General features: G+C 41.2%; 1 protein-coding gene across 3 annotated transcripts in view; it reads right to left on the bottom strand.

Annotated features, from left to right (window-relative positions):
- The window catches only part of PEX5L (peroxisomal biogenesis factor 5 like), a 168,257-nt gene that overhangs the window by 38,181 nt on the left and 115,151 nt on the right, over positions 1-14,925 (bottom strand). For all 3 annotated transcript variants that reach the window (XM_007059074.3, XM_043522797.1, XM_043522798.1), the window contains 2 exons: positions 14,744-14,840; positions 3,590-3,685 (listed from right to left, as the gene is read on the bottom strand). In XM_007059074.3, coding sequence (XP_007059136.3) covers positions 3,590-3,685; positions 14,744-14,840 — 193 coding nt within the window. The remainder of the gene's footprint in view (positions 1-3,589; positions 3,686-14,743; positions 14,841-14,925) is intronic.

Genomic DNA, 14,925 nt, shown 5'->3' with positions numbered 1-14,925 from the left:
TGCGGGAGAGGGCTCTGGGCTGGGGCAAGGAGTTGAGGTGTGGGAAGGGGTGAGGAGTCTGGGCTGGGGGTGCTGGCTCTGGGGTAGGGCCAGGGATGAGGGTTTTGGGGTGCAGGAGGAAGTGTGGGGTGCGGGCTCCGGGAGGGAGTTTGGGCTGGGGAGGTGGGATGAGGGGTTCGGGTGTGGGATGGAGCTCTGGGCTGAGGCAGAGGGTTGGGGTGCAGGAGGGGGTGCGGGCTCTGGGGTGTGGCTGGGGATGAAGGATTTGGGGTGCAGGACAGTGCTCCGGGTTGTGGGGGGGACTCAGGGATGGGGCAGGGGGTTGGGGCTTGCGCCGTGGGCTTACCTGCGCCGTGGGCTTCCGGTCAGCGGCGCAGCACGGGCGTTAAGGCAGGCTGCCTGTCTGTCCTGGCACCATGCTGCACATGTCCCGGAAGCAGCCAGCAGGTCTGGGTCCTAGGCAGGGGGGACAGGAGACTCCATGCGCCACTCTTGCCCACAGGCTCTGCCCCCCGCCAACTCCCATTGGCCGGGAGTACAGAGCTGGTGTTCGGGGCGGGGGCAGCACGCGGGGACCCCCAGTCTAGGAGCTGGACCTGCTGGCTGCATCTGGGGCGCAGCACAGTGTCAGCTAGGACAGGTAGGGACTAGTCTGCCTTAGCACCACTGACCGGACTTTTAATGGCCTGGTTGGCAGTGCTGACCAGAGCTGCCAGGGTCCCTTTTCAATGGGGTGTTCTGGCTGAAAACCAGACACCTGGTCACCCTAATGGAAGGCTTCATTTTCAGGTTTTTGCCCTGGACCCCCAAAAACCTCTGTGTGATTCTGCAAATACAGATGTGTGGATCCCAACCATCATCTTGTAGTCATGAGTACCAAAATTATCCTTTTCTAGAGGGAAAAACACAGGCACCTAATCAGGTTTTTTAAAAGCAAACATTTGGTACAGTACTTGAAAGTTGTGAAAACATAAGGTGTTCTCTTGACTCTTTCTCTTTCTGTGCACGTACACATAACAAATGGATAAGGCAACAATCAAATCTAATTTCCAGAGAGACAGAAAATGTAGCCAAGCCTGCAAGCACCCAAGTTACTGCAAGTGTATCCCTAACATCTCTATAAAGGTAATTCACTCCAATCTTTTATTATCTAAAGATTCTCTGAGGGTATGATTCTCTTTAAGCCTCTTTAAGAAGAAATTACATCACAGACCTAATTTCACCGGAAGGTTGGACAACTGGAGATGATTCCCAAGGTGAACCCTGGGTAGGAGATGGTTTGGCATCTTCACTCTCTGGATTATTAATTAAATCCTATTCACAAAGGTAAGATCCTGAAATTTGCTTTCTCTCCATGATTAGTTCTGTAACTAATCTTACCATTTCAAGCTTTCTCACTGGAAAGATATTATAGAAACACCAAGAGCGTAAAAAATGAATTTTTGGACAGTGTCTAGCTTCGCCCTATAAATGTGCTAATCTTTCTGAGCTGGGCTGGAAAATGATTCTCAACCGCTCTAGCTTCCTTATTGCCTTGTTCTGGCCAGAATGGCAATTCAACCTTTTAAAAAAAATCTTCAGAGGAAAATGTGCCTTGTAAGGTCCTGAAGCATATTTTCCTTTACATTTTAAAAACGTGGTACAACTTGGTATATTAAACAGAAAAAGTTACTTTGCCAGTTTTACAGTTAAAGAGTCTTTTAATTAGATTCCCTTTTAAAAACTGTTTTCCAGAATACATTAAGGCATTTTAATAATCTGTCCTTGTTGCCTCAGAATGACCTTGTTAATATGCAGGCACCTTTTACAATATATTCCTCTCCGTATCTTGTAAACTACTTCAGTAGTGTCTTGCAATTTATTTGCCTCAGCCCATTGCTCTTGGTCTTTATGCTGCATCCCACCATGCTTAGCTTCTACGAGTTGCAAGAGCAGTGCCACTGTTAGCCGGGACAGTGACTTTACAACAGTGACTTTAACACTGATGGCATCCCTGAGAACTCTATCACCCAATTCCATGCGGCTGACTCCCACCTTGTGCTCATGAAGTAACTGAAAATATAGAGAGAATTTTGAGCAAGGGAGGTTTGAAAGCACCTCTTGCATGATGCGGAATGCATGGAAAACCTTTCATGCATCACCAGCAGTTCTTAATAAACAATCAGGAATAAAGAGTCAATGCTTTTAGAGGGTAAAAGAGAAATGCATTCAGTGTATGGTCTGTAGAACTGAACTCTAGTTAATTCCTTCTGTTTATCTAGCCTTGTAAACTGAGGCAAATTTTTTTCCTATATGCATTAAAACACTGTGAAACAAATTGCCATATCTTATTATAAACAATAAACAGCACCAATGAAATGTATCTGATGTATTAGGAGCTCCATTAGCAGTTAGAGACCAGGCTCAGCCATAAGGCCTGATTCTGTTCTCATGTAAACCAATGTAAACCCAGAATAACTCCACTGAAGTCACTGGAATTACACAGGCATAAGACTGGCGTGAAAGCAGAATTGGGACCTATATGGTAACATTTAGATCTGGATCCAAACATCCCCAAAGTTCAGATGTGTTTGCAGAGGAGGTGATTTCAGTCTCTGGAAGCTTGTTTCATAACCAGACTTCCTCAACCAAGATCACTTATCTGTGGCTCTCACATATTTCATCCTGGGCTTTGTCCCAGGGGAATGATGGATCATGGCTGTAGGGGTCTGAAGGGCTGTTGAGGGCCCCTGTGGAGAGGTTTAAAGCTTAGGAATCAATGATGCCATCCAAATCGTTTTTGGTTCATATTATAAAATACATGTCATTTGGTAAAGAGCTGTCTTTGTCCAACAAGGCTCAGGACTGCATTAGTCAAAAGTGTTCCAGGTCAGCACTGGAAAGGCAAAGATGTTACAGGACAGGATTGAGGTGCATTGAAGAAACTTGCACATCACTTGGCTGCAGTTTTCTGGACTGAAGCCATTAGTAAAACCACCATGGAGAAAACAGAGAATCCTCTATATGTTAAAGTGCAATCACTGATTTTTATTAACTTGCTTTAGTACAGGGTTACTGTTGTAAGTACATATAATTACGCATTCAGTGTCTAGCAGCAAGTTATCCTTCTGTACAGAGATGGCTCTGAACAAACTCCACCAGACTTTAACCCTGGATCTGGTCTAGGTTTGGATGTGAATTCATAGCACAGACCTGCCTATAATGGACTGAACATGCACACAAGTTGCAAATACTCAATCCCTGGGAAAAATTTGCATTTAATTTTCATAGTCACAAGCTTAGAAATGTTTAAATTCACGGGAGTTTTTCTTGCTCATTATGGAGAGAGACAATCTGGATTGTGAGTTTTGATTCAGGCCCATCTCCACATACAGCTAAGCTTTTATTTTCCCAAGACAGATAATGGTACTTTAAATGAGTAATTTCATGAAAGGTATCTCTCCTCTGCCTTGAGTAATTGAATTCTAAGGTGTTCCTTTAATTGTGCTACGGATTTAATTTGGAATGCTTTGGCCCATTACAGGAACAGGTTTGTTTCATAGGTGAATGTCAGCCTTATGCCAAGATACAGCAGAAAATAAAATGATACCTCAACAGCTGCCTTCGCTCTTTCAAATTCCTCCTCCAAGGAGTGATTTCTGGAGAGGAATGAACCTCCCCAACGCTGCTCTTTGGTCGATCGTGCCTTAAAGAAATAAAGAATAAATAAGAAAGGATGACATGCTTTGTCACAAACTTTCAAGTTCCTTCTCTTTCTTTCTTCACTAGTGCTGAAAGTGACCTTCATCTGGTGCAATGCTGTATGTTTCCCTATGTGAATCCCCACCAACGCTGGACACAGCTTTAGCAGGGTCCACTGCTTCAGTGGAGCAAAGTAACTTGTCATTCCCTAGAGTTTCTTTTTCACTCGGGATTTAGACATGATGAACAATCCCAGTTTTGGTTGTGAAAGTAGATCGAAAATAGTCCCTTGAAGCTTCAGGGGAAATGAACTTCAGAACGGTTAAAAAGACTGTGCAACATTTAAAATCTTGTGCCTTGAATAAGCTATCTTCACATCTCCCCTCTCCTCCCCCCTCACCCCCCGCCCTAGTTCATTTTGCTTCATTCTGCAAGACAGAAATGTAGCTGCTGGAATTCCTAATAAGGAGAGCTGTCTCACAGATACCATTTCATTTTTGAATGGACTGTATTCAACATGATTAATACTTTGTTTAAATAGTTGAAAGTTTGTTTGAGAACTGGATCCCGTACAGTTCAACCTCTATTACCTGAACCCCTTGTGTTATCACTCAAAACTCCCTACAGGGTCACATTCTTTGGTGCCTGTTAATTACACTTACAATCCCCTTGATTGTCTGAAACTTCATTTTCTGAATTTATCATGTAATCTCACTGTAACCATTTCTGTAAATTACCATCTACTTGAAGAGACATTTAACTGAATTTGCAAAAAGAAAAGGAGTACTTGTAGCACCTTAGAGATGGTTAGTCTCTAAGGTGCCACAAGTACTCCTTTTCTTTTTGTGAATACAGACTAACACGGCTGTTACTCTGTTAACTGAATTTGTATTTTATTTATTTTCAAATAGATGTTAATTTAAAAGAGACAAGGTGGGTGATATATTATCTTTTATATGGTCCAATAAACACTATTACCTGTCCCATCTTGTCTCTCTAATATTCTGGGACCGACATGGCTACAACACCACTGCATACATTTTTTTAAGAGACCCAAAATACACAGTACACCACTGCCTCTGTATGCAAGTCTTTTACAATGAAAAATCAGTGCTTGAGAGGTCTGAGTTGTAAATATATGTGGAGAGGACTTTCATTATGATGATAAAAGGATGTGGGATTGGTTGGCACACAGGAAATGCATGGGACAGATATACAAACCTCACAATCTGCACAATTTTCTCACTCTTATCTAAGTGATTCAGAATGGGCAGAAGAGGATTTTTAGACAGTTCTTGGGGTTTGGGTGGGGACTGCAAAGAGAGCAGGGAGCCATCTTGAAAAGGAAAAGTGTGAGAGTTAGGCTATAGAGGGAGTATTTGGCTGCTATTTTGTTTGCTTCTACTATTGTTCTTTCACAATGGAGGTGCATTTAATTGATTATCCTCTGCAGGAGAAAGTTGTACCTGTTTTTTCTGCACTTGCTATATCTATCTGTCAGGCTGTGTCCTTAGGTTTAGGATCACTAATACAAATACCTCTTTTGTATTGATTTTCTCTAAGCCTTGAGTACCTTGAAGACTTCAGTTATAATCAGAGATGACTCTGAAATGCAGGGCCCAGACCTAAATCCATGTCTATGCTTTCCTAAAGGCTGGAGGAATGAGCTCTGGGGTGTTCTTCCAGCTCTACAGATAATGGACCTGAGTCACCAGTGTGTGAAACTGGAGGAATGCAATGGTGAATTGGGTTCAGTGACCAGTCATGGATTTTTGCATCCAGATGTGAACTTTCCCAAAGTTGTGGGGATGTGGGGGAGTTTGAATTGTAGGATTAGGTTTAGGGTATCTTTAATCTCAACATCCTGTCCCATGTTTTACGTTCAACAGGTACAATCTCTATTGCCCGAGCATCCTGCATACTTTAATTCTCCTCTTCATTGTTCTTCCCCTGAAGACCCTTTCCGCTAGTCCTGCCTACAGCATATGCTACCCTAATTTTAAGTAGATTATTCTTTGTGTGTCTTAACAACATATTAGAAAACATAACTCCCTCTTTGTCTCTACTTGCACATTCCAGAGCTTGGTTTACCATTATTACCTAGACTGAGCTGAAGGAATGGATAGTTCTTTTGACATCCCTAGCACACTCTTCTCTCCAATCTATCCCACTGGAAGCACATTAGTTATGTCCCTCTACTATTTATGCTTTTGTACAAAAGGCACAGTGCAAAGAACTATGTTAATTCACTGCAAGGAAAACCACATGGTGACCTCTAGCCTTGCCAAACAGAAATTGCTCTCTAACTCCGCTAATCCCTTACCTCCATACTTGTCTAAGGTTAAGACTCATTAGCTATTTGTCTGCACATGGTCCCAACTGCATTAATTTACATCATTATATTTCTGATAGTTGTACGTGGTGATATTCAATTACAATGAACCAAATTCATCCCTGGTGTAACTTCACTCCTTTGAAATTCAGGTTTGAACCTGACACAATGTGTTGTATCAGCAAGTGCTGTAATGGGCAGTGTTGTGATGAAGTACTCTAATATTCAGAAGTATACCTATAAGCAAATGTAGAGAATTCATCTCCAGGAGAAGCAGCACTTTGCAGTATTCTTAATGCACAGTCTCAGTACATAAATATTTTTTTCTTTTTGGGGAAGGATACTGACAAAGGGTCAGATTCTAATCTTATGTGTGGAATGTTTCTTTGCCTCCCTTAAATCTATTCCTGCGCTTGTGATTACATGATCAGAGGGATTTTTTAAAAAAAACTGGAATCATGACATGCATTTGAGATTCCAGCCTGGTCCAACTGTGTGTATATTCTGCACATGTCTTTGTGCCAGTGAGGTTAGTTTACTGCCATGAAATCTGTATTGGCTACCGAATATTGAACCAATGCCTGCTGTTAGTGCAGAACAAGATGGCACAATTGCTGTTAGAAGTGGGCAGCAGGGATTCTGCCTAACTGCTGTTTCATGCTCTGCGCTGGATGACTTTGACATCTGGATTGAGTTTAAGATTTAGCTGACAATGACCAGATACCTGCTGGGGGTTGTAGTCCTCTCCCCATTATCCTCTATGGTGACCCATGACTGGGCTGGGATCTCAATGGCTGCTGCAGTATTAAGATTAGGACACAGGACATCTGGCTTCTGCTTCCGCTTTTAGCATGAACCTCCTATGTTGAGCTAGTTCGAAGATCTTATTGTTTTTTCCAGAAATTTCCAAACCTGCATTTCATTAGTGATGGGGAGAAAGGGACCAGGAATGGAGAGCTGGCAGACATACCAAGGAGCAGAGTTCTCCTGTGGCTTTCTCTAACAGGGGAATGGGCATACTGGAGAGGTGGCCAATGGGTCTTCACACAATGTGGTCAATAAGGTCAGTACTCTATGTTGGGAGGTAGGTGCAATAGCTGCCCATTATCGACTACCTTCTGGGGTAGAACGTCTTACTTCTCCGAACCAATCATTTTGTGCACATTTTTCTGCACTCACTCTCTGTTTACATGTGGTATGTGCTGCTGGTGAGAGGAATAAATAATATACTAATTTTGTGGTCTCTGTTCAAAGTAATGGGCCTGTTCCAGGCCTGGTGTAACTTTCTTGATCTCATTAGAGTTACTGGCACACCAAATATGGATCCACCTGGCCCATTTTTCTTACTGGTACATACCAGACCACCTTATTCAGTCCCTGACAAATATTCTAAATAGTGATGCACAGGACTCCTGATGTGAATTGTGAGTTATAAATGTTTTAGGCTTAATTCTGATCTCCCTTAAGTCAGTGTAAATCAGTAGTAATTCCAATGAGGGTCGCGGAATTCCAACAGTAAAAGTGGTGTGATGTCAGAATCAGGCCCAATTTCCAAGACTTGGCACTTATGTCAGGGTCTTGCTAGTCAGTCTTTGGATGAGTAAATCGGCACATAGAGAGCTCCAATATCCAATGTTTAGGGCAGGAGAGGCCAAAGTTTGAAAATTGAGTTTATTGGGTTATTGAATAAGCAGACCATGTACCATTTGAAATTAAATATATTAAAAATATTCTGTTTGCAGTTCTCATCATTGAGGAGAAAACTAAATTGTAAAAAGACCAAATTCTGCAGAACATTTCCAGGCAGATAAATTCACAAGTGGGAATCTGCTACGGTAGCTGGCACTAAAAACAGCTTGGCGCTACAGAGCTTCAAAAGCTAAAATTGGGTAGCATATGACAGGAGTAGAATACTGAGAAGGAAGAAGTCGACAAACCATGACTCCCCCAATGTTGTGGTGTATTCTGACCTTCAGATACATTAAAAAAAACCAATAAACATCCCCAAAACGTGCCATTGTAACTTATATTAACATTGTTCTGTTAATTGAAATTCTGCTATATACAGGACTTTCTGTTTGTAAAGAAAATGGAGTAGCTCTACCTAAATAACTTTAAGCGCAGAAAACACAAGCCATTCTTTTAGAGACCCTCTGCTCCACACTGGGGACAGAAGCTAGTATGCTTTGGAACTGTCAGAGATGGACAGTGAAGTGCATTAAGGTGATTCTCTCAGGAGCTGCAGATGGCGAACAGTAGCAAATTTGACAAGTTAAAACCTCCAGTGTGTGGCTGGACTATGTTGCATATGCATGGGGTGACCTTTAATATGAAGGTCAAGATCTGTGGTGGATCAAGACTGGCAAGTGTATCATCTGGTAAAAGCCACAATAAGATTTATTTTACCACAAGAGTATTCAGACCTTTGTGATGGGAGAGGGCCAGGGCTGTTAGGGGACCTGCAAGGAGGTAGAGAACTTTTCACCTACTGGTGGCAACCTGACCCATGTTGGCACTGACTGAAACTAATTTATGTTTGGTGGACTCAGTCCAGTTCTTTGTAGAACACTGTTTGCATCACGTATGCAGAAACTGACATAGTGCATATCTTGTCAGTGTCAACTGAGAAACTCAGGACTGAATGTGCAGTGTCCTGCATGGAGCTTGGAGGATGAGCACTGGTTGCAGGAGGGAAATTTGGAGGAGGCAGCAGTATGCCTGTGTGTGAGCGCATGGCTTGACTATTACCTCCGGTTGCAGCATCTGTAAATAGTTCTCTTAATAAACAGCCAATCTAGTTTTACAAGCATGGAGTCCTTTCATGTTATTACCCAGCACATGGGACATGAAACAGAATGGGCCATGGAGATTAAACTACTCTGAGTGGTCCCTCCACAGCCACTTTGGTGCTGTAATAAAGTATTGGAGCTCTTAATTGTTTCAGAAAAAGAGCAGCCACAGAAGGGACTAAAATTCCTTTCCACAATATCTTCTTTTATTGGGGATAATTTTCCACATGTGAATATGATGAGGCTTTTTGCAACACTTGTGGAAATATGCTTTGCAACAAAGCTCCAAGGCTGTCACTGGCCATCAGCTCAGTAATGTTTCTTGACCACACTAGAGTATGACTCAGAAGACGAAAAAATTTCCACTTACCAGGAATAATAAACACAGGGCATCAGGTCAGCAACTCAAGCCTTATCTCTCTTTTAAGTTGGCAAAGTCAATTCAACCTTTTCTTATTTTGATGTTACATCCATTTTACTTTTATGGAAACTAGTCTAACTGAACACGTGCAGCATAAAAAATGGAAATTTTTTGCTTCTGCAGGTACTCTGCTTGAAGATTAATAGGAAACAGATGCAAAACCACAGACACTGTAAACTAAATTTGCAACTGTTCTTACAGAATGCCACACATTACAAATTCTGTGAATGTCTGCCAGGGTACACATAAGCTTCCTGCCAGTGAGACCTGCTAAATTGAAGAATACTCTCCTAAAAGAGGGCGTGGAAGCACATAAAGCTAGACTGGCCAAAGCAGTAGACAACATACCATGCAGGGAAATGAACTACACAACCTAGCAGGTCTTCTCTATCGCTAACATGTCAATCTATTGTATAAAATATAAAGAAGCGGAAGATGTCATTCTATTAAAATTAGTGCTAAGGTAAACAGGAGAATAATTTCAGATTTTGCAGTTAGGTGAAAATTGGTAAGGAAAAGAAGGATCATCTGGTGAGTAAAGCACAGAATGGGTGACAGGAGAACAGGGTTCTATTTTCTGCTTTGCCACATATGTCTTGTGTGACCTGGGACAAGTCACTCAGTGGCTCTGTGTCTCATCTGTGAAATGCAGATATTAATACCCACCTGACATGGGTGTTGCAAAGCATTTTGAGATCCTGGGATAAAAGGTGCTATATAAGGGGAAATTATTGCTATTAACTGTATTATCTGTGTCCTTGAACCCCCACCCATGCTCTGACCTGGATAGAATAGTGAAATTGTGCAGTTGAGAGCTCAAAAACCAGCAAATGCCAAATGAAGGTTGTATGTTCAACCTCTCCTCTGACCCTTTGCATGTTTGCATTACCTAGTATATCTTTTAATTAAGCATTGCCAGAAAGCTTCCTGCCAACACATCTTACAACGGGTCCTCCTCCATGGAGGTGCAGACCCTAAATTTAGAACTAAGTCCACCATTGCTGAGCTCTTTCTCCAGTACAGCTTATCGTTCCACTAGACAGGCTGCTATACCCATCTGTGGATATGCTAATAAGCAGTGAAGTAGGGATTCCCTCTTATATTCCCTAGAAGTTCTTCAGCTATGGAGACTCCAGTTTGGATAGGAGAGTCTGGGAAAAGGAAGCTTTTTAGGATCCTCTTAGTACCTCTTAGTTATCAATAATAATAGGAAGCTAATAGGAAAAGGAAGCTTGAGGGGGCAAAGGAATCATTAGGGGAAGGGGACTTATAGGGCCCAGGAACTAAAGGAGATTAGGGCGAGGACACTACAGCTATAATGTACAGCGGCAGGCAGTCTCTCTCTCTCTCTCTCTCTCTCTCTCTGCACAACAGGGTGTCATGGCCAAATCCTGCCTTCAGCTACAACAGCGCAATCTTCTTGAAATCAAGGGATTACATCTACCCAAATTCTGCCCTCAACAATACCCATGCAACCCCATTGCTTTCCAAGCTATTGAATAGGTGGATATAAGGACAGAATTTGATTCTAAGCATCCAGTTTAAAGTAAAAAATCTGTTCACCTGCTCGGTCAACAAATTTCTCACTGTTTTTCATTATTATTAGGTACTGAGTGAACTGTATAGGATTCCAGGATGCTGAAAAGCTGAGAACAGAGTATCTAAGTTTGGCTCCTTTTCATGTTTGCTGGGCTGTAAAAGCATCTTCTTACATTAGCTGGGTTAGGAATTGGCTTGTCTGTATGACTTTTGAGATGCTCAGCACTGTATTTAGAAGAATGATTTAGGCTAGAGGTCTGAACTGTTTCTCTGCACATTGGAATTTTCCATCCTGCTCTTCCCTCTTCTCCTTTGCTTTCATTCTTTCTCTTCATCCTGCTTCTGCACATTCATTTCTGCTTTGAAAACCAGGTTCATCTGGAATGGGTGTACTGCCTTTAAGGAGCTGCAAAAACTATACTAGGATCACAGATTGAATAATGAAGAGATGATATAAGGATCCTAAAATGAGGATTCCATTTCCTTAAATCATAAGCAGTAAGTGAGATGAAATATAAATTAATGGATCCTTGCAGCACACCTACATTTAGCGTTTCTTCAGCAGTAATTTAGTGGGAGATGTAAAGAATATAATTTGTACTGATGTCTTTGAGCAACTCATTGTGGGAAGAGATTCTTGGGGCAGCAGTATGAAGGAGGTAAATGGACTCATTCTTGGGAATGATGTTAGTTACTTTAAATCCGTCTGTTCTGTGGAACAGGACAGGAGCTTTCTTCTTTATACATGACTCAATTCTTTTCTTCCCCCATATCAGTGAGTTCCCTCATTCTGTCTCTTCCCATTCTCCCAGTCACTTTCATTCTGCTTTTTGACTACTCTTCCAGTCACTTACTTTTCAAATCCTGTAGTCTGATTCTCAGGGCCATTAGGCCCTTTGTGCTGCTCCCCACTTCCTTGGAAATGTCAGAGTAGATCCAAACTAAGCTTGCCTACCTGGAGGATGGGTGGTCACAAAGTGAATCATATGAATTACTGGTGATTATTGTTGTTTGTTTTCACTAGCACCCACAATATGCTAGGCAACCTCCAAACACAGAAGAAAGCTCAGTCCACCTCCAAAGACCTTACAAGATGAAAGGCAAACAGCCAGATGAAGAGTAGGGGAACGGGGCAGAATATATAACCAAAGTAATCCAGGTGGTAATTGGCCTTATTAGGCAATATGTTATAATAACCCTACAGAATACAAATGCTGAGGCAGATCCTCAGCTGGTGTAAATTGCCATAGCTCCACTGACTTCCACTGAACTCTGACAATTTACACCAGCTGATGATGTGCCCAGCTGTATGCAGTGTTCATGTTTAGCCCTAAGGTCTAAGATTGCCTCTCTCTCTCACTTGACAGGTTTCAGAGTAGCTGCCATGTTAGTCTGTATCCGCAAAAAGAAAAGGAGGACTTGTGGCACCTTAAAGACTAACAAATTTATTAGAGCATAAGCTTTCATGAGCTGCAGCTCACTTCATTGGATGCATTCAGTAGAAAATATAGTGGGGAGATTTATATACACAGAGAACATGAAACAATGGGTGTTACCATACACACTGTAATGAGAGTGATCAGGTAAGGTGAGCTATTACCAGCAGGAGAGCGGGGGGGGGGGGGAACCTTTTGTAGTGATGATCAAGGTGGGCCATTTCCAGCAGTTGACAAGAACGTCTGAGGAACACCGGAAGGGGTTGGGGGGCGGGGAATAAACATCAGGAAATAGTTTTACTTTGAGTAATAACCCATCCACTCCCAGTCTTTATTCAAGCCTAAGTTAATTGTATCCAGTTTGCAAATTAAGTCCAATTCAGCAGTCTCTCGCTGGAGTTTGTTTTTGAAGTTTTTTTGTTGAAGAATTGCCACTTTTAGGTCTGTAATCGAGTGACCAAAAGACTGAAGTGTTCTCCGACTGGTTTTTGAATGTTATAATTCTTGACGTCTGATTTGTATCCATTTATTCTTTTACGTAGAGACTGTTCAGTTTGGCCAATGTACATGGCAGAGGGGCATTGCTGGCACATGATGGCATATATCACATTGGTAGATGTGCAGGTGAACGAGCCTCTGATAGTGTGGCTGATGTGATTAGGCCCTATGATGGTGTCCCCTGAATAGATATGTGGACACAGTTGGCAACGAGCTTTGTTGCAAGGATAGGTTCCTGAGTTAGTGGTTCTGTTTTGTGGTGTGTGGTTGCTGGTGAGTATTTGCTTCAGGTTGGGGGGCTGTCTGTAAGCAAGCACTGGCCTGTCTTCCAAGATCTGTGAGCAGTTGACAAGAACCTATCCTTGCAACAAAACCCGTTGCCAACTGTGTCCACATATCTATTCAACTGCTTAGTTCTTGTCAACTGCTAGAAATGTCCCACCTTGATTATCACTACAAAAGGTTCCCCCCCCCGACTCCTGCTGGTAACAGCTCACCTTACCTGATCACTCTCGTTACAGTGTGTATGGTAACACCCATTGTTTCATGTTCTCTGTGTATATAAATCTCCCCACTGTATTTTCCACTGACTGCATCCGATGAAGTGAGCTGTAGCTCAAGAAAGCTTATGCTCAAATAAATTTGTTAGTCTCTAAGGTGCCACAAGTCCTCCTTCTCTCACTTGAGGCTTTGTTGGAAATAGCTGTTTTTTTTAAAATAGGTGTCTTTCACTTATTCATGTTCTTGAGCTTATGGTTGATTTTGCATGTTCCTCACTATGTTAGCAAACCCAGTGTAATTCTTTTATTTTTATTTTTAATTTTTGAAAAGGAAAAATGATTCATTTATTGGATTATATTAAGTCTGAGAGGTTTTAAGTGCTCACAAAGGATAAAATGGCTGAATTTTATCCACAGGTTATTACCAATGACAAAAATTATTTAAGTAAAAGAACCTAAAATCATACAGTTTAAGAAAAGGGTTGGCAATATGTGGTTTGATTTTAGTTGTGACAGTAAAACGTAACAACTCTACTGTGCTATTGATTTTTTTTAGTGTGCCAACAAATAGCAATGTCTGGCTTTTTGCAGAATATTAATGGAAAGTCACTGTGTTGAAATGACTAGTGTTTTTCCAAAGGCCCCTTTTCTTGATAACGCCAACAATCTTCCTAATTATGTTCAAGGAGCTTTACTTGAAGTACAATGAATGTTAAAAAAAAAAAAAAAAAAAAAAAAGAAAAGAAAAAAAAGAAAGCAACAGCAGATCCCACAGAACAAGAACAAAAAGTCAACTCTCTGAAGAGCAACTCTAACAAAATAGCCTCTCCAAAACTCTCCAAAAAACCATTCATTCCTAACTCCCCTATTCAGATAGATAGACCTTTGCAACATAGTTAAAAGCATGATCAGAAACAAGAAAAAGTTAAGTAAAGTAATGAGTAGTGGGGTGGGTTTCTATTTTTGGATTATGCTTTTAATGTAAATGATTGATTCTTGAAATCTGGTGATCCTCCCCAAATCACTTTTAATTATTGCACTCTATTTGCTGCTCCTGAGCAGAATGTTATAAGATGATGACAATGATTATTTTGTAACTATGAAATTCCCCAATCTGTAGGGAATGGTGCATTTTTATTGGAGTTTCAATAGTAATTATTTATCTAATTATTTTTCTTATTTATCAGCACCATTATCATTATTCAGAAGGTGAGAGTCATAGCTTGGATGATAGTCATGCATCAATACTCCACGTCTACTGGAATATGCTTCTGAGGAGATTTATAAATTAAGAAGCATTAACCTCAGGCTACAATGCTTATTCATTGCAGTAATGAACACTGAGATGCTAATGTATTTCATATACATATAATCTACTTTTATAATATAATGCAGTATGTGAAGATTTAGCTGCATAATTCTCATTGAGTTAACTGATAACCCATTGAAAACACCCCATTTACAGTACTCTCAATAGTGAAGAATAACACAATGAAACAACACCTGCTTGTTTTATTTGTGTAACTGGACCTAATAAAATCGCTTACCTGTGTTGCAGGTACTAATTCTAAATCTGACGTTGAATTGGACTCCAAGGCACTTTTGACACTAGTCAGCTCAGACTGCGATCTGTTCTCTGTAGACCTATAAATAATGCATTTACATATAGTTTCTTGGTATACAATAATGAATATCTGTCAGCTTAATAAATACATTATGACTAATTGGG

Source organism: Chelonia mydas, chromosome 9 (assembly GCF_015237465.2).
Source record: "Chelonia mydas isolate rCheMyd1 chromosome 9, rCheMyd1.pri.v2, whole genome shotgun sequence".
In the NCBI taxonomy this organism is placed as follows: Eukaryota; Metazoa; Chordata; order Testudines; family Cheloniidae; genus Chelonia; species Chelonia mydas.
Note: the sequence above shows the minus strand (reverse complement) of the source record. Positions and strands in the feature narration are given on the sequence as shown.